Below are 23,067 nucleotides of genomic sequence, written 5' to 3' on the forward strand. Positions count from 1 at the left end.
TTTCTTTAGTTCTGTAGCAAGTTAACATCATTTTTTACACAGTTTATGTTTTCTCAGAAAACAAAGTCATTAAAAAGTTATCTGACATGTGTATTATTACACTAGTAAATATTCAGATCATTACAACACAGCTATACCACAAGCACACAAGAGCTATAAAAGTTCATTAACCAAAAATCATTACCTGTCTGTCACCAGGCATTTGAAGTGCCTGAATAAATTCAATCTGATCATCTAAAACTAAATCATATTCTTTCAGTTCTTCTTTATATTTTCTTTCTTTAGCGTCTCTAGCTCCAAATTTAAAAACTGCTGATGACATCTGCTCCTCCTCCCACTTTCGCTGCTCATAATGGGGGACTTTTTCTCTCTCATCGATTTCTTCATATTTCTCATGGGATTTATCCTGAAACAAAAATTTCACTGCTATATAAATTTAACAGTTTCTACAGAATTACAGTCTGCAGTAAATAAAATCTGCTATTAACTAATATATGTTTCAGAATACCGTATATAAATGTCCTGTAATTGGAAAAAAACAGATTAATTGATAACTTTTCAAATCTGTCAAGTCACTCCATTAAACAATAAAGCATAACAATTTGCAAAGCTATTTTGCCAAAGTAGCAGCAAGCTGGAACACAAAACAATTGTACGAAAAAGTCAAGAGACTGGGAAACAAGGAGGAAGTGAAGGTGAAAGAAGAGAAAGAAATGGGACATTTGGAAAGTTCCCCAAGTTTCACGTAATAATATAAAAGAAACGAAGTTACTTTATGCAGTGAAACATGCACATACTTTCAAAAGACTGCACAGTGCTATGTTGTCTGCTGACAGCACCTCAGACATATGCATGCGCGTGCACACGCATATGTCTGTGTGTGTGTGTGTGTGTGTGTGTGTGTGTGTGCTCAGCCTCAGTACTCTATGTGTACTATTACAGAACTTTATGTACATGATTGGTTTATGCTGAATGTTACTTAAATGTTTCTGTGGAATAAAGTTGTGTTCAGTCTACTGGTCGTGTTGTACCGATATCTAATTACAACATGACTCAAGAATCATTTGCCATGGCATTGCACCACCAATCATAGGCATTGAACAATCAAACTCAGGTACTTCAATCACTGGCTTCTGTTTTGTCTACTCAGCATGCTCCTCTGTCTGTGTCACCTGCTGTTTTGCCCTCCGCAAGCCCCATGGTTTATCCACCTCCCTTTTCTACAGACAACGAGTCCATTGAGGAATGGGACGCATACAGGAAATGTCTGCAACCACACTTTCAAGCTTTTGGGATTACTGACACTATTTTATGCTGTGTCTTGCTCCTTTCATAGGTATCATCAAGAATGCATCAAATCCCGTGTCAACTCATCCCTTTGTGGGATCCATCTTCTTTAACATTTGACCAAATGTGTGAACTTTTTTCAAAATACTACTGTACGCGCACCCATCTTATTGCATCTCGGGTTGAGTTTTACCATTGTAGGAAGCAACCACATCAATCCTATCTAGCATGGGCAGCTGATCCATGGGTTAAGTCTTCATTGTCATTTTGTGTCCAATGTGCATAAAGAGCTGTATGCTAATCAGATTGTGTGAGAGGCTATCATTTATTTAGCTCTGGATCAATGAGGTGCGAGAGCGTGCCCATCAGTGTGAAAATCCATTGCTCTCTGAGGTTTCAGCTACTGCACAGTCATTTGAGGAGTCGCAAGCTGAGGGTAAACAAACTGAGTCATGGTGTGATGTATCAGCAATCCAACCCACTCCTCCACACCAAGCTTCAGATAGTTTGCAGAGGGGAGACATGGATGCTGCAGTCCGCCTACAATCACACAGTGTCAAGGTGGCCGGCCTGCTCCCAGCAGCAGCCGCATCAACAAAGCACACAGGCTAGTAAACAGCAACATATGCATTCCATGCTCCCTTCCATCCCTTATTGTTTCATTAACCTTGAGAGACCAGATTGCCCAAAACGCTAGGCTACGTGTCATAATTGCAACAAAAAAGGTCAAATTGCTTCTGTTTGTAATGCAAAAATTCAGCACAATAATCCTGATACAGATATGGGTGTAAACATTGTATCAGCTGCTTCTGTTTCACCAAACAAGCTTTTCATGGATTTTATGGTTCTTTGTATGTTCTACACATGCAAGTGGGTATAGGAGCTGCGATAACCATGTTAAACTCACAAACTTATACGGACTTGGGTTCCCCTCCGCTTCTACCTGTGTCATGAAAGTTAGTAAATCACAAAACAGAGTGCTTCTATTCTCGGCCAATACTCTGCCCCAGCGCCCTACAAGTCAATAGTCCAGTCACTTCCATTCCTTGTTGTAGATAAGACATGTACAAAGAATCTGTTTGCATTAGACACTCTTAAGTGGCTTGGTTTTACCATTTCAGATTAAGTGAATTTAGTGTCTGAACAAGTGCCTCATACATAGTTAGATGCTTTACGTTCTGAGTTTTCCTCTTTGTTCTCTCCTGGATTGGGGTGTGCCAACAATTTTCAAGTGCACATTACCACGAAACCTGCTCGACCTCATTTTTTCCAGGCCCATCCAGTTCCCGCGGTACTCAGGGAACAAGTCAAAGATGAATTAGGTCACCTCATGGAATCTGGCATTGTTCAGCCTATTGCATGAAGTACACAGTGTACCCCTCATTTATTGTAAAGAAACCGTCAGGCCAGTTATGCCTCAGATACAGTCACAACGCATGTTAATTGTCAATACTACTTTTTTACTGTACCAATATTGCAGTTGCCTTTTGGAGTTGCTATTTTTCAACATTTTTTGGAACAACTTACAGTGTCTGTGAAAGGCCGTGCAAACTATTTGGATGACATTATAGTTTCTGGTACCTTCAGTGAGGAACATTTACAAAATCTCTGTACTCTTTTTTTATGTCCTCCAAGCAACTGGGTTGAAGTGTAATTTTAAAAAACGTCAATTTTTTCAACCTTGTATTGTTTGTCTTGGGTCTGAAGTTTCTCACAAGGGTCTGAAGCCCACGCATCAACACATTTCTGCTATTGTGTCCCTTCCACACCCTTTGTCAATCAAAGTACTTCACATTTTTCTCGGCAAAGTCGCCTACTACCATCGATTTTTGCCAGGGGCAGCAACAATCGTGCAACTGTTACATGCATTGTTGTGCAAAGGGACTCAGTTTCACTGGTCACCAGCTTGTAAACCGCATTTACCACCCTTAAGACCACATTGCAGACTGTGCCCTGCTTAGTGATGTATCAACCAGGCCACCACTTGGTCCTTGCAACAGAACCTTCGCAGAATCGGCTGTAGGTTGTACTGACATAGGTAGTCCAATGGCTCTGAGTGGCCTGTTGCTTATTCCTCAAAAATGCTGACTCTTGCTCAAACTAGAGACTCTCAGACAGGAAAGGAAGCTTTGGCTACTGTATATACTGTGAAGAAGTTCCATGTTTTTCTCTATGGTACGAAATTCCACCTGGTCACCAATCACAAACCACTGGTTGTCTTATTCAGACCTTCTGCATCACTGCCAGATAAAGCGACACATCACACTCAATGTTGCACTTTTTTCCTTTTGAGTTACAACTAACAGATCCATTTCCGCCCAATGAATCAACACGCACATGCCAATGTTTCCTCCGACCTGCTGGCTGGTCCAGATCCAGGATTTGATCAGGAGGAATTGCTTTGCTTCCACAATGATGTTGCTGTACAGCAGACAGTTGACGATTTTCCTGAAACCAGCACACGGATTGCAAAGGCTGTAGCTTGAAATCCCATTTTGCAGGTCATAAAATTCGTACAACATGCTTAGCCGGATTCAGAACCTTCTCGTGTGTACGACCCCCTCCATAATTATTACTTCTTTCACCATAGATTTTCTGTTGTGGATGGTGTTCTGCTTTTAGACATGGATCATGCAACCCCTGGAGTACTGATCACCTCAGTACTTCGTTCGGAGGTACTCTGTTTATTACATGCAGCTCATTGGGTGTATCACGCACAAAAACATTGGCTTGTCAACATGTGTTTTGGCCTGGCTTGGACGGTGATGTTACCCAGCTAGTTGCCTCCTGTTCATAGCATGCGATCGCAGGTGTCATTATCTCCTTGGCCACTTTCTCAACACTTATTGGCTGTTGGTTGTTGACACATATTCTCATTTCCAAATGCCATTCATTGTGTTTCCATATCCACAACTGCCATCATCGCAGCTTTTATCCAAAATTCTTTCACTGTAAGGCTTGCCCATGATGTTAGTGTCTGGTAATAGGCCGCAATTTTCATCACAAAAGTTAGTGGCATTTTACGATTCCCATGGTACCCATCATATCCTTGCCCCGCCGTTTCATGCACAATGTAGTGGTGATGCGGAACATTTAGTGCAAACGTTCAAATCTCAGATGAAAAGGCATGCTGCCAACTCTTCGTCTGACATTGCCTTAGTTTGGTTGCTCTCCTTATACTGTTTCACAGCGTTCAGCGAGACGAGCCCAGCGGAGCTACTCCACGGGCACCAGTCAAGGACATTGCTACACCTCCTACATCCTCCACCTGAACATCAACCCATGGAGCCGCCGCGTCCCTTCCAGCTGGGTGTGGCTGTCTGGGTCCGCTGCTTCAGACAGCACGCTAAATACATTCCAGCTGTCTTTGCCAAACACCAGGGATTGTGTCTCTGAGACATCAACACGGACAACAGCCTCTGCTCAAGGCAGAATAATGAGCTTTGCCTTCGCCGAGCATCACCTGATGTCATGCCATCACCTCTCACCACATCCACATCATACGCTGCTGTCAGTTCCCTACTCTGCCTCGATGGCCAAACCAGCAGCTCCTCTATTGCTTCTCACACCACCATCAGGGATTCCATCACCCATTCCTGAGCAACCACTGATAGCTGTATCATCAGCTTTGTAAGCAATATCACCAGAGCCAATGCCCAAGATCAACATGGGAACAGCACTGCCCGTGTATCATATGATTCATTCGACACAGGAAGGTGGGTACAGAATGTGTACACGTCTGTGGCACTTCAGACTGTACGCTCCCACTGCAGCACGCCACTTTCACCAGAGCCCAACATATGAGGAGGACAGTATGGATGTCCCAAGAATCCATGATCTCCCTAAGAGAGGAGGAATGCAGTGGCACATACAGTTACTTTCAAAAGGCCATGCATGCAGCAGTACTGTGTTGCCTGCAGAGGATACCTCAGACTTACGTGTGTGTGTGTGTGTGTGTGTGTGTGTGTGTGTGTGAGAGAGAGAGAGAGAGAGAGAGAGAGAGAGAGAGAGAGAGAGAGAGAAAGAGAGAGAGATCACCATCAGACCCCATGCTATTTAAGACTAGCCGAGCTATGGTCAGTGCCAGTTCTCTATGTGTATTGCTACAGCTCTTTGTGTACGTAATTGGTTCCTGCTGAAAGATGTTACTTAAAGACTGTGTTCAAGTAGTTAATGCTTCCGTGGAATAAAGTTGTGTTTAGTCTACAGGTTGCTTTGTACTTATACCTAATTACAACACTTTACATACAATACAAACACATGCTACAGATTCCAATGATAAAGAATAAAAGAAAATGGGAGAATAAATGAGAATCGATGAGACACATATAAAAATGGATGTTATGTTTGTGTGGGTTTTAGAAGTTTTATATAATGATTGTTTACAAAGTTACAAAAATCATTGATTTGATTCAGTAGTCATTTGGGTTATATAATAACATCCTAAAACACACATCATTACACAAAAAATAGTAAAAATATTTGTACCACTATCAGAAGCACATTTATATGTGAACAGCCATAAATTTTGTTTCATTATATTATCCAAACACAAGCTACTGCAGTAACATACTCCACACATCATCCTATCTTTGACAAATTGACACTAGATGAAGACAAATGCAGCACATGAAAAGCTGAAGTCAGAATGCAATCATGAGAGTACTATATCTGCCTGTCTCTGACTGGAATAAATATTAATTTTTGAGCAGACTGCTATAAAGACAAAATATTGCTCAGATTTATGCAGAATGGAATGAAATATCACACTGTAAATAATTCAATAGATAGATCTGAAAAGGAAGTGTGGTATATGAGTGAAGCCATAACTGACAGCATTAGTAAACTGGAAAGTTGGCTACGATGGCGGAAATACTTCCATAGGATGGGTGGAACATTAAATGTGACATGGCAATAACATGTAGGAACCACGCAGTAAAATGTATCTCTTTCATAAAGCATTATAAAGACCTTTCACCTGAAACTGTAAATGCCAGTGGCAAATACGCAAGCAGCATCACCTGGCTGTCCAATATTTTTTTTAATCACAAAAATAACACTGGTCCAGTAAATGGCTGAATATCCAAAATCTTTCTGTAAAACTAACATCCTTCAAAGTTTGAGAATATGACAAAGTTATTGCCGAGTAATTTTCTACGGTTTTGGAAAAGATCTGAAGTAACACTCAACAATGTGATGGAAACAAGTAATATTTTATCTGAGTTGGTATTATGGACAGTCATAAAATTCCAATTAAAATGTCAAAAACACAATGTTCTATAAATACTTTTTTGTTGCAGGAACATGTCTGTTGTCCTGGTACTCACTGAATTCTCCACACCACAGTGCAGCAGCATGCCATTAGAGAAGCCAAAACAACATGGTGCAACCCATTGATGTAGTGGAGTATTTTGAGGTAATTTGTTTTCGGTAGCAGCAAAAATGTTGTGTTACATTCAGGCAAATTCAGACACCTAAAGAAGTCATCGCAATTGGTCTGACATGGCTACAACAGTTCGATTGCATTCAAAAACGAATTACCACAAAATACTTTATTTTACTAATGGTATATGTTATTTTGCTTTGGTTCCTCTAACAGTGTGCTATAATTATGTGGCATGGGGATTGCAATGTGCACTAGCTCTGCAGACATTTATCTGTGACCAACCTGGGTTTTGAATCCTACTCATTGTGCTTGAGATGAGGGATATCCTACCCAAAATCCTATGTGTGTCCCCCAAATTAGTGTTCCGCCACCCATCCAACTTATAGAATATCCGTCTGTCCCTATTCCAATACTATTCCCAATCCTGCACCGCATGGGTCATTCTCTTGTGGTTGTCCCAAATGCAAGATCTGCCACATGCACCACCCATTACGGTAGTCCACCTACAGGCATTTCTTAGCCAATACAAGGAAGGGTCACCTGTGAAGGCACTCATGTTATATATCAGCTGTGCAGCAATTTCTGTGCAGCATTCTATGTGCATATGACTAGAAACCAACTGTCTACTCACTTGAATGGCCACTGCCAAACTGTGTCAGACCACAAAGTCGACCATCCAGTAACCGAACATGCAGCATAGCACAACACAAAAGACTTGCACTGCTGCTTTGCTACATGGGCCATCTGGATACTCCCTTCCAGCACAAGTTTCTCTGAACTACGCACATGGGAATTCTCTCTCCTGAACTTTCAGCATTCTCCCAATTCCTTGGCCTAAACCTCTGCTAACCTATTCCCAATGCCTTCTCTGTTCCACATCACTCCTCCTCCATTCGGATTGCGTACTGCCTTCAAATACCACTCCCTCCCCCTAACCTCATTTTCCAAAAAGGCATATTCTCTCTCTCTCTCTCTCTCTCTCTCTCTCTCTCTCACACACACACACACACACACACTCTCCCCACCCCCCAATTTTCCACCTCCTCTCTCTTCTCTTCACTCCCTTTCTGCCTCTTTCTCTTTTCCTCCATCATCCTCCTACTACATCTCTTTTTCCTCTACCCACTGTACTCATTTTGTCTTCTTGTGTGGCCACAGAGCCATCTGTCCAAAGATATACCTCTTTCTCCCTATCCCCTACCCTCCCCACCTTCAGCAGCTCAGCCAACTACTTCAGTAATCAAATAACAATATTCAGTCTTTCCGTGGCCACCATAGCGTATGTTTGGGTGTCTGTGTGGCTGTATGTGTGTGAAAGTGCATACTTTTGCTAGAAAAAGTGCTGGTGCTCGAAAGCTAGTGTGAAGTGGGCTCCATACGTTCATCTGCTATAGGTGAGTGGTTGCCTTTCCCTTATTGTATATATTGCTCCATTCAGGAATTTCCCTACTGTTAAAGAATTAATTATACAACTTTATTTTTTCAATGTGATAATTAAAAATTTATGATTATCCTTTGCAGATCATCTCACTACAAAACTCAATTTCAATTGTTTTACATTGTTTACAGAGGTATGAAGGAAATAAGGAGTAAGCCTACACCTGAAAATGTGTCTAAGTGATGAAGAGATGTTCTCAAATTTAGCTTCACAAGAGCTCTTCAGACCTGGCACTCAATTTCTGACAAACTGTGTTAGTGAATTTCAAATAAATGTCTCTAAATCAGATAAAACTGGCCTCTCAATATCCACCCAAGTTGGAACTGCCATTCACTGCTAGAAAATCAGTCCTCTATGGCTTGTTGGGTGAATGAATATAATGCAACGAAGTAAGCCTGGTACATTAGGATGAACCTGCCATCATAGTACATAATACAAAACGATCTCTACACCTGACTTATTTCACCTGCCTAAAGGCTTTTTGTCCCGATGAAAATACAATAAGTGAGTTAATGTGCCATCTTCATGTGTATAAATACTGATTTATGATAAATCACAACTCTGCAATTAACAAATTTCTAGATAACAAGCTTGTATTTTATTTACCTTTCGAGCATCCTCAGGCATGTGATATCGTTGAACTTTTTCCAGTTCTCTGGCTCTCTCATGTTCTTTAGCAAGCTGAAGCAATTTTTTCTTATGATCTCTCTCCTTTCTTTCCCTTTCAGTAAGCCTGAGTGAATACACAAAAAACAAAGATTAACATCTGCAATGTATCTGTTAAGTCCAAAAACGCAATGTTCAAATTTATCAATTAGCTTTCTAGTATAACTACTTATGACACACAATGGAAAGTATGCAAAATACTACAGTTCAAATATAACATAAACACACTGTGCAACAGTGCAGCACTGTGCAACAGATCAAATGGAAAAAAAGATAGCTTTAGAGTTTAATGAGAGGGAAAATTTTTGGCAATTCTTTTGTAAAGAGTTTAATGAGAGGGAAAATTTTTGTCAATTCTTTTGTAAGTAAAGATGCCAGACAGTAGGGAAAATTTCAAGATGAAAGGAAAATATCGGTGTTGATAACATAGCTCATTTTGGTATGAGCTTGTCCAAAAATGTCATTGGATGAATGCTGCTATAGCAACTAAGAGAAATCAGGAATTAAGAAAATTCTCACTAGAATTTTTACTTGCAAAAACAAACAAAAATACACACCCTCAATCACTGTATGTGTGGGTGAGTGAGCAGGCATGTCATACTTCCTGATACATCTCTTGGATATTCAACAGCATTTACTAATAATATGGTGGTGGTGGTGGTGGTGGTGGTGGTGGTGGTGGTGGTGGTGGTGGTGCAAGCCTCTTCACCTATGAATACCTTCTGCTGCCTGCATTCATTTGAACCTGCTTATTCTATTCATCTCTTGATCTCCCTATACAATTTTTACCCCAAACACTTCCCTCCAGTACCAAACTGATACAGTAATTCCTTTATGCCGCAGAATGTGTCCTGTCAACTAATCCTTTCTTTTTGTCAAGCTCTGCCATAAATTTCTTTTCTCCACAATTTGGTTCTGTACTTCCTCATTAGTTACACACACTACTCATCTAATCTTCAACCTTCTTCTATAGCACCACATTTCAACGGTATCTATTCTCTTCTTGTCCGAACGGCTTATTGTCCACGTTTCACTTCTGTACAAGGCTACATTTCATTTCATACAAGTACCTTCAGAAAAAGACATCCTAACACCAAAATTTATATTAGATGTTCACAAAATCATCTTTTCCAGAAATTTTGTCTTCGCTAAAGTCAGTCTCTATTTTGTATGCTCTCTGATTTGGTCAACATCAATTATTTTACTGCTCAACTACCAAACTTCGTCTCATTTCCAAATCTAATTCTTCAGCATTGCCAGATTTAATTATACCACATTCCACTACCCTTGATTTACTTTTGTGATGCTCATCTTATAACCCCCATTCAGCTACTCTTCAATTCATTTGCTGTGTCTGACACAATTACAATATCATCAACAAAGCTTAAAATTTTCATTCTTTCCCCCTGAACTTTAATTCCTTCTCCAAATTTTCCTTCGGTTTCCTTTACTGATAGCTCAATGTACAGACTGTATAACATCAGGGATAGGTTATGACATTGTCTCACTCCCTTCTCAACTACTGCTTCCCTTTTATGTCCTTCAACCCTTATAACTGCAATCTGGCTTCTGTACGAGTTGTATATGACCTCTTGCTCCCTATATTTTACCCCAGCTCCTTTCAGAATTCCAGAATGTATTCTAGGTGTGGCGGTAATTTTTTAAGTTAATTAAAAGATGTGCTCTCTGGCCGCTAGATAACGATAACATCTGTGACAATGATAAAAGATATCAAGGTCAGAAAAGATTATTAATGAGCAATCCAGCACACACTAATTAATTAATAGCTGCTCATCTGTGATGAGATCTGAAAGAGACAAGATGTATATGAATGCTTGTGTAAAAGATGTACGCACACTTTGTGAATGTATTATGTAAAGTTTGCGTGTGAAAATATATTTAGGACAGTTTTTAAAAGTTGTTTGAATATTTATTTATTAGTCCATGAAAGTACATCATAATAAATGTTTGGAAGATCCTGAGGATCAGTAATAATGAAGGGAAACACCAACATGTTACTGCAGAGCTGAAGAGGTATAAAAAATCTTTTGAAGAGGGGACATAAGAACATTTTCTTATGTCTATGTACTCATAATGAAATCTTATTGTTCAATGTCTTCTTCATTAGCTACAGTGACTGTTTGGAAAGCCAAAATCCTTCATTTATCTGATAATATATCCAAGAATAACCTTAAAAAATCATTTAACCATTTAAATAATATTTCCCTTATCATTTACAGATCCTTTTCCCATAATAATACAAATGGCGACCATGACAGACCGGATGCATAATTTTAGCCACTTGTGGAAGGAACTGACAATAATAATTCATCTTTCCAAAAAAGCTGCAGCTCCTGCAAGTTTTGGGGGCAGAATCAATGGCAGAAATATTGCGGTCAGTGGGCTGAATACCTTCTTTGTTGAGTAAATGGCAAAGATATTCCACTTGCTCATGAAAAAACTGGCATTTGTGTAAGCAGCACTTGAGCCCTGCATCACACAACACAGTAAACAGGGTACAAAGGTTGCAATGATGGTCCTGACGGTTAGTGCCTGTGACAATTAAGTTGCTGAGACAGTTAGTACAAGCAGGGATCAACATGGTTAACTGTTCGAGGTATCAATGGAAAATTGCTGGAGCAGAAGAGATCCCAAAGCACAAGAGCTCGTATTTATATAAGACAAAGAAAATATTCACTCCAACAAGCTTTATGAGGAAGTCCTCTGTACGTGGTATGGGGTAGGTTTCTATCTGTGCTGGGCTTTGTTTGTTAGTTTAAAATCTCCACACAGCCAGAGGGAGCCATTGGGTTTCTTGACCACCACAAAAGTTATGGCCCACATGCCGGTTTCAACAGGTTCAATTAGCCCGGCTTTGTGGAGGTGATTGAGTTCTCGCTTAACTGCCACCCATAAGGAAGCAGGAATAGGACACATCCGGCAGAAATGGGGCACTGTGTCTGGGGCATAAGGAGATATGAACCTGAAAATCTGTTGTGCACCTCCAGTCTGGTTCAAATAAGAGGCGTTTAGGCAGTACAGATGTCGTCAAGTTCTGGGAAAGGAACCGTGCCTGAGATGACCTGAACCTCATTTTTCCACACTGTGCCCAGTGATTCGGACAGTCTTCATGTGGGTATGCTGTAGAGCAGCCAGACACAACTGGAGATCCCTCTGCTTACACCAAGTGGTGTGACAAGCTATTCAGAGGCCACTGACACATCCAAAAGCAAAGAATCATGATGCCACTATCGGGAAAAAGGCTTACGAGAATTCCACCCCCTAAGACCACAGCTGGACTGCTGCTACTTGGGGTCAAGCAGCATCGTCTTAAAAGAGAGGACGATTTTCAAAATATCGTCCAAGGAAGGGTTGTTTAGTCTGAGGCCTGCAGGGCATAGCTCCAGATCAGGAGCCAATTGGACCACTACGTCTCGTCTCAAAGGAACAGGACAGGAAGTTCTGCAAGTGAAACTACAGTGTCGAATAAATTCTTGAAAATATGTCAACTACTAACAAAGGCTGATCAGACTGCTTGTCGCAGTGATGGAACTCGCGGCACAATATAACCACATGGAACCATTGCAAATATCAATTTGACAACAACACACAAAAAAACATAAGCATACATGATCCAGAGTAAAGCAGACTTCTTTAGCAAGAAAAACATCACTGGGCAAGACCAAAAACGTAAGAGTGACCATTGTTTCAGCCACTGAAAATACGTGCCCCAATTCTCTTTTTCATCATTAAATGGCAGAAAGACAGATGGGCAGCTCTCTGCCTGGGAACCAATCACAGTCTGAATGTGTTGTAAACTCTGAAAATGTAAGAAATTTGAGAAAAGCAAAATTTTCTGATGGAGCAATTCAGTATGTTGTTCAAACTGCTGCTGCAATTATTGTTGCTGGAGCAGCTGTTGCTGTTCCACGAGTTGCAAAGTAGAAGCAACAGCTCATGCTAGCTTTAACAGATGACCAGTTGCAATGAATCCAAGTGTTCTACTGCTTCACAGTGAATGCTTGCGCAGCTTCTGCAATATCTAGTAAACACATGCCTTGGCCACACCATCAGCATATGATAAAGACACCTATCACGCCATATGCCAATGGTACAGCCTAGGTACTTGTTAAGCAACAGGAATGATGCCAACTTGGATACTACTAGTGCCAATGTATGATCCTTGACGATATGCCGGTCCCAAACAAAGGTTGAATAACAATAATAAACAGGTAGTACGCAGCATAAAGATTTCTTCTGTCAATTAGCAAATACAGTAATTTGTTGGTATATTACTTACATGTTCAATTTAATGTAATTACATTCCCATATGTTTAAATGTAAGGGCAAACTACTGTTAAAGATATCGCAAAAGCAAAAAGAAAGATAAAACATACTCTTCTTCCTGGAAAAGGTATTCATCATCAATTATGTCTGCTTCCAGCTCTGCTACTTTGTCTTCTTTTCGTTTTTCTAAGTATTTTCGTCTTGACTCCACTCGCAGCTTGGGAATCAATCTCTCTTTGTCTTCTGCTTCCATTTTTAAACGTTTCACAGCCTCCTCATAAGCCCGCTTTTCTGTTTTTGGAGACAAAATTTAAAATTTTTTAATTATTTAAACATGCAAGACAAAACAGATAGATTTAAAATAATTTCTTCCACTTACCAGCTGCAGTGTTATGTACTACATTGCGTGTTTTCTCTTGGTCTCTCTTCTTAAGACGTTCTGCAAATTCGTCTCTTTCACGTATATCTTTTAGCCGTTGTTTCTCAATGTCATCACTTTCTGAGTCTGAGTCGGAACTATATTTCTTTTTCTTGTGTTTGCGATGACTATGCCTATCCCGATCATAGTCTGAAGAATGCTTCTCTTTTCTCTTCTCATCTTTTCTGTCTTTATGTTTTCCCATGGTAGCTACAGACAACACAAGATGTAAAAGTAAATTAAAAAAAAAATCTATACGTGTATTAAATTTTTAAATGAAACTACTGTACGCCACAACTTAATTTGTAACAGAATACATTGGGGATGATTAACAGAAAGTTTCAATGAGCCCTCTTACTGTTGTTATGAATGAAATGAAAGAAGTGAGGGTACTGGTACTAAAAAAGAAGTCTGCATCAAGAAATAAGGAAGCATAACCAAAAATTAAAGCCTGTGCAAGGAGCAGGTAATTAAGATGGGGATTGGTTGGTTCGGGGGATTAAAGGGACCAGACTGCTACGGTCATCGGTCCCTTTGTCCAAATGCTAAAAACACCCACAGAGAATAAAAACGAGTAACAGAATAGATCACAGACGACACAGAACAAGAGAAACTTAGACAAAGACCAGACAAGACGAACTAAAATCACACAGAGTGTGACGGTGGTTGGCCGACCATATAAACAAAAAAGGAAAAGCCAACCACCGAGAAACACATTAAAAACTCAGATTAAAACCATAAGCCAATGGCCAGAAACAACACAAAAGAACATAACAAACGCTCAGATTAAAGGATAAAAACCCCCAGCCCGAATAAAACGTAAAACTAAGCCAGCCATAGCAGGGTCATCAGATAAAAGGGCAGGGAGCGTATCGGCCAGTGCAAATGTCTACCTGACCACAGCGAAAAGGGGGCAGGCCAACAAAATGTGGGCCACCATCAAAGCCGCCACGCAGCGACATAGAGGAGGGTCCTCCCGCCACAGTAAATAACTGTGTGTCAGCCGGGAGTGGCCAATGCGGAGCCAGCAAAGGACTACTGAGTCCCTGCGAGTGGCTCGCAGGGATGACCGCCACGCAGCTGTCGTCTCCTTGACAGCACGGAGTTTGTTAGGGGTGGGCAGACCGCGCCATTCAGCGTCCCAAAACGAGATAACTTTGCGGCGTAAGACTGCGCTCAAATCAGTCTCCGGAAGGCCAATGTCTAGAGTGGGTTCACTGGTGGCCTGTTTGGCCAGGCGGTCAACACGTTCATTGCCCGGGATACTGGGGGTCCACACAAAGAGCACAGAGTGGCTGCAACGGGCAAGAGTATGCAGGGACTCATGGATAGCCATCACCAGACGAGAACGAGGGAAACACTGGTCGAGAGCTCGTAAACCGTTCAGGGAATCGCTACAGATAACGAAGGAATCACCTGAGCAGGAGCGGATATACTCTAGGGCACGATAGATGTCGACCAGCTCAGCAGTGTAAACGCTGCAGCCATCCGGCAAGGAACGTTGTTCGGAATGGTCCCCTAGAGTGAGCGCATAACCGACACGACCAGCAACCATCGAACCGTCAGTGTATACAACGCCAGAGCCCTGATACGTGGCCAGGATGGAATAAAAGCGGCGGCAGAAGGCCTCTGGAGGGACTGAGTCCTTCGGGCCCTGTGCCAAGTCGAGCCGAAGGCAAGGGCGAGGAACACACCATGGGGGTGTACGCAAAGTGGCCCGGAAAGGAGGTGGAACAGTGAAAACCCTAAGCCCGGAGAGAAGCTCTTTGACGCGGACCGCAATCGTACAACCTGACCGGGGCCGACATTCTGGCATATGGACGACTGGTTGCGGGAACAGGAGAAGATAGTTTGGATGCCCGGGCAAGCTAAAAACATGGGCAGCATAAGCAGCCAGCAAACATTGGCGTCGTAACCGTAAGGGACAGACACCTGCCTCCACTAGTATGCTGTCCACAGGGCTGGTCCGCGAGGCACCAGTGGCAAGTCATATTATGCTGTGTAAGATTGGGTCCAGCACCCGCAACGCAGACGGGGATGCTGAGCCATAAGCCAGGTTCCCATAATCCAGACGAGACCGGATTAATACCTGGTAGAGCCGTAACAGGGTAGATTGGTCGGCGCCCCAGCTGGTGTGGCTCAAGCATCTCAGAGCATTTAGATGCCGCCAACATGGCTGTTTAAGCTGCCGAACATGAGGCAGCCAAGTCAACCGGGCATCAAAAACTACACCCAAAACCTGTGGGTCTCCACCATATCAAGAAGTTTGTCGTCAAGATAAAGCCGCGCCTCAGGATGGACTGTTCGGCGCCGGCAGAAATGCATAACGCAGGTCTTGGCAGCCGAAAACTGAAAACCATGCGCTACAGCCCAAGACTGCGCCTTGCGGATAGCGCCCTGTAGCTGACGTACAGCAGCTGCAATGCCAGTAGAGCTGTAGTAAAGGCAGAAGTCGTCAGCATACAGGGAAGCGGAGACAGAATTTCCACCCGCTGCAGCAAGCCCGTTTATTGCGATTAAAAACAGGCAGACACTGAGGACAGATCCCTGTGGTACGCCGTTCTCCTGGACTCGGGAGGAACTATGAGAGACCGCGACTTGCATGCGGAAGGTACGATAGGACAGAAAATTTTGGATAAAGATCGGCAGAGGGCCCCGAAGACCCCATCCATGAAGCATAGAAAGTATGTGATGATGCCATGTCATATCGTACGCCTTCCGCATGTCGAAAAAGACAGCGACCAGGTGCTGACGACGGGCAAAGGCAGTACGGATGGCCAACTCCAGACTCACCAGATTGTCAGTGGCGGAGCGGCCTTTACGGAACCCACCCTGAGACGGAGCCAGAAGGCCCCGAGACTCCAGTACCCAAGTCAAGTGCCGGCTCACCATCCGTTCGTGAAGCTTGCAAAGAATGTTGGTGAGGCTAATAGGGTGGTAGCTGTCCACCTCCAAAGAGCTCTTGCCCGGTTTCAAAACGGGGATGACAATACTTTCCCGCCATTGCGACGGTAACTCACCCTCGACCCAGAGACAGTTGTAAAGGTCGAGGAGGCGTCGCTTGCAGTCCACTGAAAGGTGTTTCAGCATCTGACAGTGGATGCGATCTGGCCCGGGAGCGGTATCAGGGCAAGCGGCAAGGGCACTGTGAAATTCCCACTCACTGAATGGAGCATTGTAGGATTCGGAATGGTGGGAGCGAAAAGAAAGGCTCCGACGTTCCATCCGCTCTTTAATGGAGCGGAAGGCCAGGGGGTAATTCGCAGAAGCAGAAATCAGAGCAAAATGCTCTGCCAAGCAGTTTGCAATGACGTCGGAGTCAGTACAAACTGCTCCATTCAGTGAGCGCAGGGACGCTGACAGGGGTCCGATAGTCATAGACACGTCGAATCTTGGCCCAGACCTGCGATAGAGTGACATGGAGGCCAATGGTTGACACATACTGCTCCCAGCACTCCTGCTTGCTTTGGCGGATAAGGCGGCAGGCCCGCGCATGCAGACGTTTGAAGGTAATGAGGTGTTCAATGCAGGGATGTCGCTTGTGACGCTGGAGCGCCCGCCAGCGATCTTTAATCACTTCAGCGATCTCAGGCGACCACCAAGGCACAGTCCGCCGCCGAGGGGACCTAGAAGAACGGGGAATGGCAGATTCGGCGGCAGTAACGATGCCAGTGGTGACCGATTGAACCACCGCATCAATGTCATCACTAGAGAGAGGCTCAATAGCGGCAGTGGAGGAAAACAAGTCCCAGTCAGCCTTATTCATGGCCCACCTACAAGGCCGCCCGGAAGACTGACGCTGTGGCAGTGACAGAAAGATCGGAAAGTGGTCACTACCACACAGGTCGTTATGCCCACTCCAGTCGACAGACGGTAAGAGGCTAGGGCTGCAGATCGAAAGGTCGATGGCGGAGTACGTGCCATGCGCCACGCTGAAGTGTGTGAAGGAACCATCATTTAAAAGTGAAAGATCGAGCTGTGCCAATAAATGCTCAATGGTGGCGCCTTGACCTGTCGCCACCGACCCACCCCACAGAGGGTTATGGGCACTGAAGTTGCCCAGTAACAGGAAAGGGGGCGGCAATTGGGCTATTAGCGCAGCCAGGACATGCTGCGCAACATCATCATCCACTGGAAGGTAAAGACTGCAGATGGTAACAGCCTGTGGCGTCCACACCCGAACAGCGACAGCCTCTAAATGTGTTTGTAGAGGGACAGACTCGCTGTGAAGAGAGTTAAGGACATATATGCAGATGCCACCAGACACCCTTTCATAAGCTGCCTGGTTCTTATAATAACCCCGATAGCCATGGAGGGCGGGGGTTCGCATTGCTGGAAACCAAGTTCCCAGATTAGCAATGCAGAAGAAAGGGTGAAAGCTGATAAGTTGTCGGAGCTCAGATAGATGGAAAAAACCGCTGCAGTTCCACTGGAGTATGACAGTGTCCATGGCTGAGAAGGCATGAAGGGACTAGGAAGGCAATTTACGCCGCTTGTTCACTCGCTGCCACCGATTCAGAACCTGCACGAGTGACATCCATGGAACCCACACGAGTGACATCCATGGTGTCTGGGGGACCGGCGAGATCCAGGTCTTCAGCAGACGCCAGAATCTCAACCTCGTCCTCAGACGCTGAGCTTGTTGGAAGCGGTGGGACGGGTGCCACCGCAATGTTGGGATTCTTGGGTACCTTTTTCTTTTTCAGCTTACTTCGCTCTGCCTTCGGTGATTCAGTCTGGGAGGGCTTCACTGGGTCAGTCTGAGGGACGGACGACGACCGTGAGGCCCTACGACCAGGGACCGGTGGTGGTTTGAGCCACTTGCAGCTGTCTGCTTTTGTACCGGTCGGAACTTGCGAAGGTAGGTCCCCAAGGGACGCCTTCCTGGCAACAGGAGCCGAAGAAGTCTTACGCTTCTCCGGCTGGGAAGGGGGAACTGATGTCCCTGATGGTTGGGGGGCGTTGCTCCTGAAGTAGATGGAGCAGGAGTGACAGGGAGTGTAGTGCCCCCCACCAACAAGGGGGCAGGTGTGGTTCTCTGGCTCTGAGCACTAACGGTGTGTGGTGCAGCTATAGGAACTGTAACAGGAGCGACAGTGGCGGCATAAGTGGACATCATTCGTACTGGATGCAGTCGTTCAAACTTACGCTTAGCCTCAGTGTAGGTCAGCCTATCCAGGATCTTGTATTCCATTATTTTCTGCTCCTTCTGGAGAATCTTACAGTCCGGCGAGCAAGGGGGATGGTGCTCCCTGCAGTTGACACAGATGGGAGGCAGGGCACTTGGAGTATCAGGATGGGACAGGCGACCACAATCGCGACATATGAGGCTGGAAGCACAGCGAGAAGACATATGGCCGAACTTCCAACACTTGAAGCACCGCATCGGGGGAGGGATATAGGGCTTGACATCACAACGGTATACCATCACCTTAACCTTCTCAGGTAACGTGTCACCCTCAAAGGCCAAGATGAAGGCACCGGTGGCAACTTGGTGATCCCTCGGACACCGGTGGACGTGCCGGACGAAATGGACCCCTCGTCGCTCTAAGTTGGCACGCAGCTCGTCATCAGACTGTAAAAGGAGATCTCTGTGAAAAATAATTCCCTGGACCATATTTAAGCTTTTATGTGGGGTGATAGTAACAGAAACATCCCCCAGCTTCGTACAAGCGAGCAAGGCTCGTGACTGGGCAGAGGATGCTGTTTTTATTAACACTGACCGTGACCGCATTTTGGACAAGCCCTCCACCTCCCCGAACTTGTCCTCTAAATGATCGACAAAGAACTGAGGCTTCACAGATACAAACGATTTCCCGTCAGCTCTGGTACAAACGAGATACCAGGGCGAATACCTTTCGCTCTCATTCATAGCCTTTCGTTCCTCCCATGGTGTGGCCAGGGAGGGGAACGATTTGGGGTCAAACACATTAGCCTTAAAGAGAGCATTGGAACGCTTATAGACTGCTGACAGCTGGCCGCCAGCGAGAGATGATGTACCACGCTTCATTGCGGGTCATCCGCCCTGATGCCACCTACTCCGACCAAGGGCCGTCCCCACAGGCGCCACCCAGCCACAGCAAAGGCCACCTGGCAGGATGGCCATTGCCGGGAGTCCCGATGCCCCAGGGAGATGGGCATCTACTCCTTGGCATACGTGGGGAGTTAATGGTGCAGGCATCAGTAGAGCGATCCCTGTGTTGTCAGGGGGCTACAACCAACAGGGTACATGGCAGCCCCACCACAACGGACTGGCTACCGCGCTGGATTTTAGGTGACATGTCGTCCATGGTTTTCATCTGTGCAGAATCTGGCACTGCTCATTGCATGGCGGAAAGTGCACGCAGAAACGGATCCATGCCCAAGAGATGGAGAGCGGGCAGGACTGCAATGCAACGATGAATAAGCTGGCGGAAGTTCTCAACGCAAGATGGACACAATGCACCAAATAAGGCGCCCTTCCCCAATCGGCGCACTCTTCATAAAAATTTTTTAGATATGGAGGTCAAACCTGACAGGGGACCATCACATAAGGCCGAAACGTTTGAGACTCCTTTTAGTCGCCTCTTACGACAGGCAGGAATACCGCGGGCCTATTCTAACCCCCGAACCCGCAGGGGGGAAGATGGGGATTGTGGCGAAAGAGAGGCAATAATATGTTACTACCTGTAGAAAGATTCAGGTTTTCACTAGTTTCTTAGTTTGTCTTATTGCTATTCCAGGTTTTTCCAAATTGTACTTAATCAAAATCAAAGATGTACAGACGTGTTTGCAAAATATATGGTCACTACAACTTGTTATTTCACTATACCTCCACAGCTATTTATCTTAACCATACTACTCATTAAATCCTCGTGAGCAAGTTTGAGTGTTGATGCTCTCACTATGCCCTGCAACTTTCTTCAATCATAAACATTATCTACGACGCTTCAGTACTTACTTCCAAATGTTCATTAATCAAGTCTAGATTTTCAAATAAATAACCAAAGCTTGACCAACTATAAACATTTTCATCTTCCAGATAATTTCCTATACAGGGTGATTGCTTACATGTACAGAGAATTTTGTGTTTCGCTGTCTCAAAGATGAGTGTACTTTTACAGAAATCCAAATTCACTGGTGGTTCCTCTCTCCAGTCAGTGCACAGTAGTGTTAGAACTTCAGCAGACATAATGAAATTACTAAGTAGCAGTGGCCAAAGACTAGACTACGAGCTGGCACCACAATAATGAAGTGTTTATGCTGCAAATCAAAGATTTTAGCCACAAAAGTTTTACACCTACAACAATATTCCACAACCTACATTACAGTTTTTGTTGGATGGTACTTCGTTTACCACAGTCACTTCCCTCCTTTTCTATTCCAGTCATAAATGATGCACAGGACGAGTGACTATTGGTAACCCTCCATATTAGCTTGAACCTAATTTTACCTATAGGCTCTTCTTGTGAGATATATACACGAGGACGCCCAATGTTGTCTGACTCCTGTACAAACATACACTCTTGGAATTTTAACAATAATGCACACTGTGAGGTTCAATGCCTCTCTTTCAGTCACAGCAACTGGATCTGGATGTACATTTCTGCGATACTCTCATCCTTACTAAATTAACTTGTGACTGTTCTTCTTCGAATATTCTCTGTTTACTCTATCAATCCCACCTGGAAAGGGTGCAAGACTGAAAAGCAACACCCAAGAATTGGCCGAATGAGGCTTTTGTAAGTTATCTTCATCATGAATGGATTGCACTTTTTGAAAATTGTTCTAGTGAATCTCGGTCTGACATCTACCTTTGCTACAGTTAGTACACTATGGTCATCCCACTTCCAATTACTTCATATACATACAACCAGGTATTTAATAGATTTGACTGTTTCCAGTGACTGATGGACAATAATCAAATAATAACAGGTTTTTCCACCTATTTATATGCAGTATGTTACATTTGTTTATGTTGAGGGTCAACTGAAAAATCCCTGCATCAAGCACTGATCCTCTGTAGATCTTCCTGTGTTTTGCTAGCACTGTAACTTCTTTGTACATATGGCTCATATCCCTTCCACAACAGCCAACTAGCATCAAAGCTCCTCCTTTCCTCCCTCATTCTACTTCAGTCTTTAAATCTCCAATGAAAAACTGCAACACTTGCAATGACTGTTGGCTGCCTGGTTGTGCATCTGTGTTTCAAATGTTACATAAAAGATGTGCAGTGCCAAATATTACGATTAACATTTTGTGCATATCCACTGGATCTAATAATTGGGCCTGTATGGTATGGTACCACATGCAGGCTGAATGCATAAAATAACAGCTGCCCTGGAAGTGTGTGAACTACATGACAGAAGCTCCTGTTCCTCGCATGCTGAGTAGAATTATTAATACAGCATCACTCTCATCAGTATTTTGTTTACTGGATTGTCACTTTGTTTCCTTTAGGCAGTATGCTTAGTCTATGCACAAACAACTTATCTAATGATTGCCTGCTTCCACTACACTTACCCTCAATGGTTAAACAATCAAATGCTTGGCCAATACTGCTTCACAATGACAGAAAGAACTGACAGTCAAGGGTCAAAATGTGATATCACAAAGAAAATTTGGTCAATATGAGCCAATTCTGACTGTTGTAGCTTTTCTGAGAGCTCTTAACAACCCTCCCAGAAAAGGCTATCCAAACACCATGCCTTGGAATACTCATTTTTACTGAATATAAGGGTAAAGTCAATTTTACACTGCTATCCACACTAGGTTTCTGTTCTCACACATGTTCTAAGGAAACCTTAAATTATCTCTTAACAGGTGTGACAACCCAGTCAACTCTCAGTGTCAATGCAATCAAATTATATCACATGACGAAGCAGGCAGTGCCTAATGTGTGCTTCTACCACTGCATGTGGAATCTGTAAGCTTAGGTTCACATACATCAAATGCTCAGGAAGGGTGACAGTGGAGTGCAACCTTAACTACAAAACACTAAGATGCCTATACCATGATGTACGTACGAGGCTGAGGATGAAATGAGCATGACAACCCACACACAGAGACAGAGATAGAGAGAGAGAGAGAGAGAGAGAGAGAGAGAGAGAGAGAGAGAGAGAGGGAGAGAGATAGTCCTGAGTGGGAAAATCCCCAGTCCAGCCAGGAATGAAACCTGGGGCCCCATAATTAAGAGTCAGCAGTGCTAACCACGAAACCAAAACCCGCTGACTGTACTCGGCCTAACTGATTGAGTACAGAAACAATGTTATATTGGATTCAAACATAATTACTCAAGATAGAGAACAAATACACAGACTCACACAGTTATCATTGTGCAAAAAGTATAGAAACAAAAAAGTTTTGTGTAGAGAAACATATAGAAGCATGTGCCTGTGAGCTTAAATTAAATAAAGGCACATTTATAATTGTAACTGTATATAGGTCCCCATCAGGAAATTTTCATCTATTTCTGAAAAATTTGGACTCCTTGTTGTGCTATCTGTCAGACAGGGGGAAGCAAATTATTATTTGTGGGGACTTCAATGTAGATTCTCTGAAAGAGGGTAATAGGAAAAATGACCTTGAAGTATTACTCGGTTCTTT

The 23,067-nt window shown here is 43.6% G+C and overlaps 1 protein-coding gene across 1 annotated transcript in view; it reads right to left on the minus strand.

Moving 5' to 3' along the window:
• The window catches only part of LOC124798487 (pre-mRNA-splicing factor ATP-dependent RNA helicase DHX16), a 135,735-nt gene that overhangs the window by 105,003 nt on the left and 7,665 nt on the right, over nt 1–23,067 (minus strand). Inside the window, exons 2-5 of the mRNA XM_047261925.1 lie at nt 13,444–13,692; nt 13,175–13,355; nt 8,718–8,844; nt 185–406 (exon numbers count right to left, since the gene is read on the minus strand). Of these exons, the coding sequence (XP_047117881.1) occupies nt 185–406; nt 8,718–8,844; nt 13,175–13,355; nt 13,444–13,687 (774 nt within the window). The 5' untranslated portion in view covers nt 13,688–13,692. The remainder of the gene's footprint in view (nt 1–184; nt 407–8,717; nt 8,845–13,174; nt 13,356–13,443; nt 13,693–23,067) is intronic.

This window comes from Schistocerca piceifrons, chromosome 5 (genome assembly GCF_021461385.2).
Source record: "Schistocerca piceifrons isolate TAMUIC-IGC-003096 chromosome 5, iqSchPice1.1, whole genome shotgun sequence".
Lineage (NCBI taxonomy): Eukaryota > Metazoa > Arthropoda > Insecta > Orthoptera > Acrididae > Schistocerca > Schistocerca piceifrons.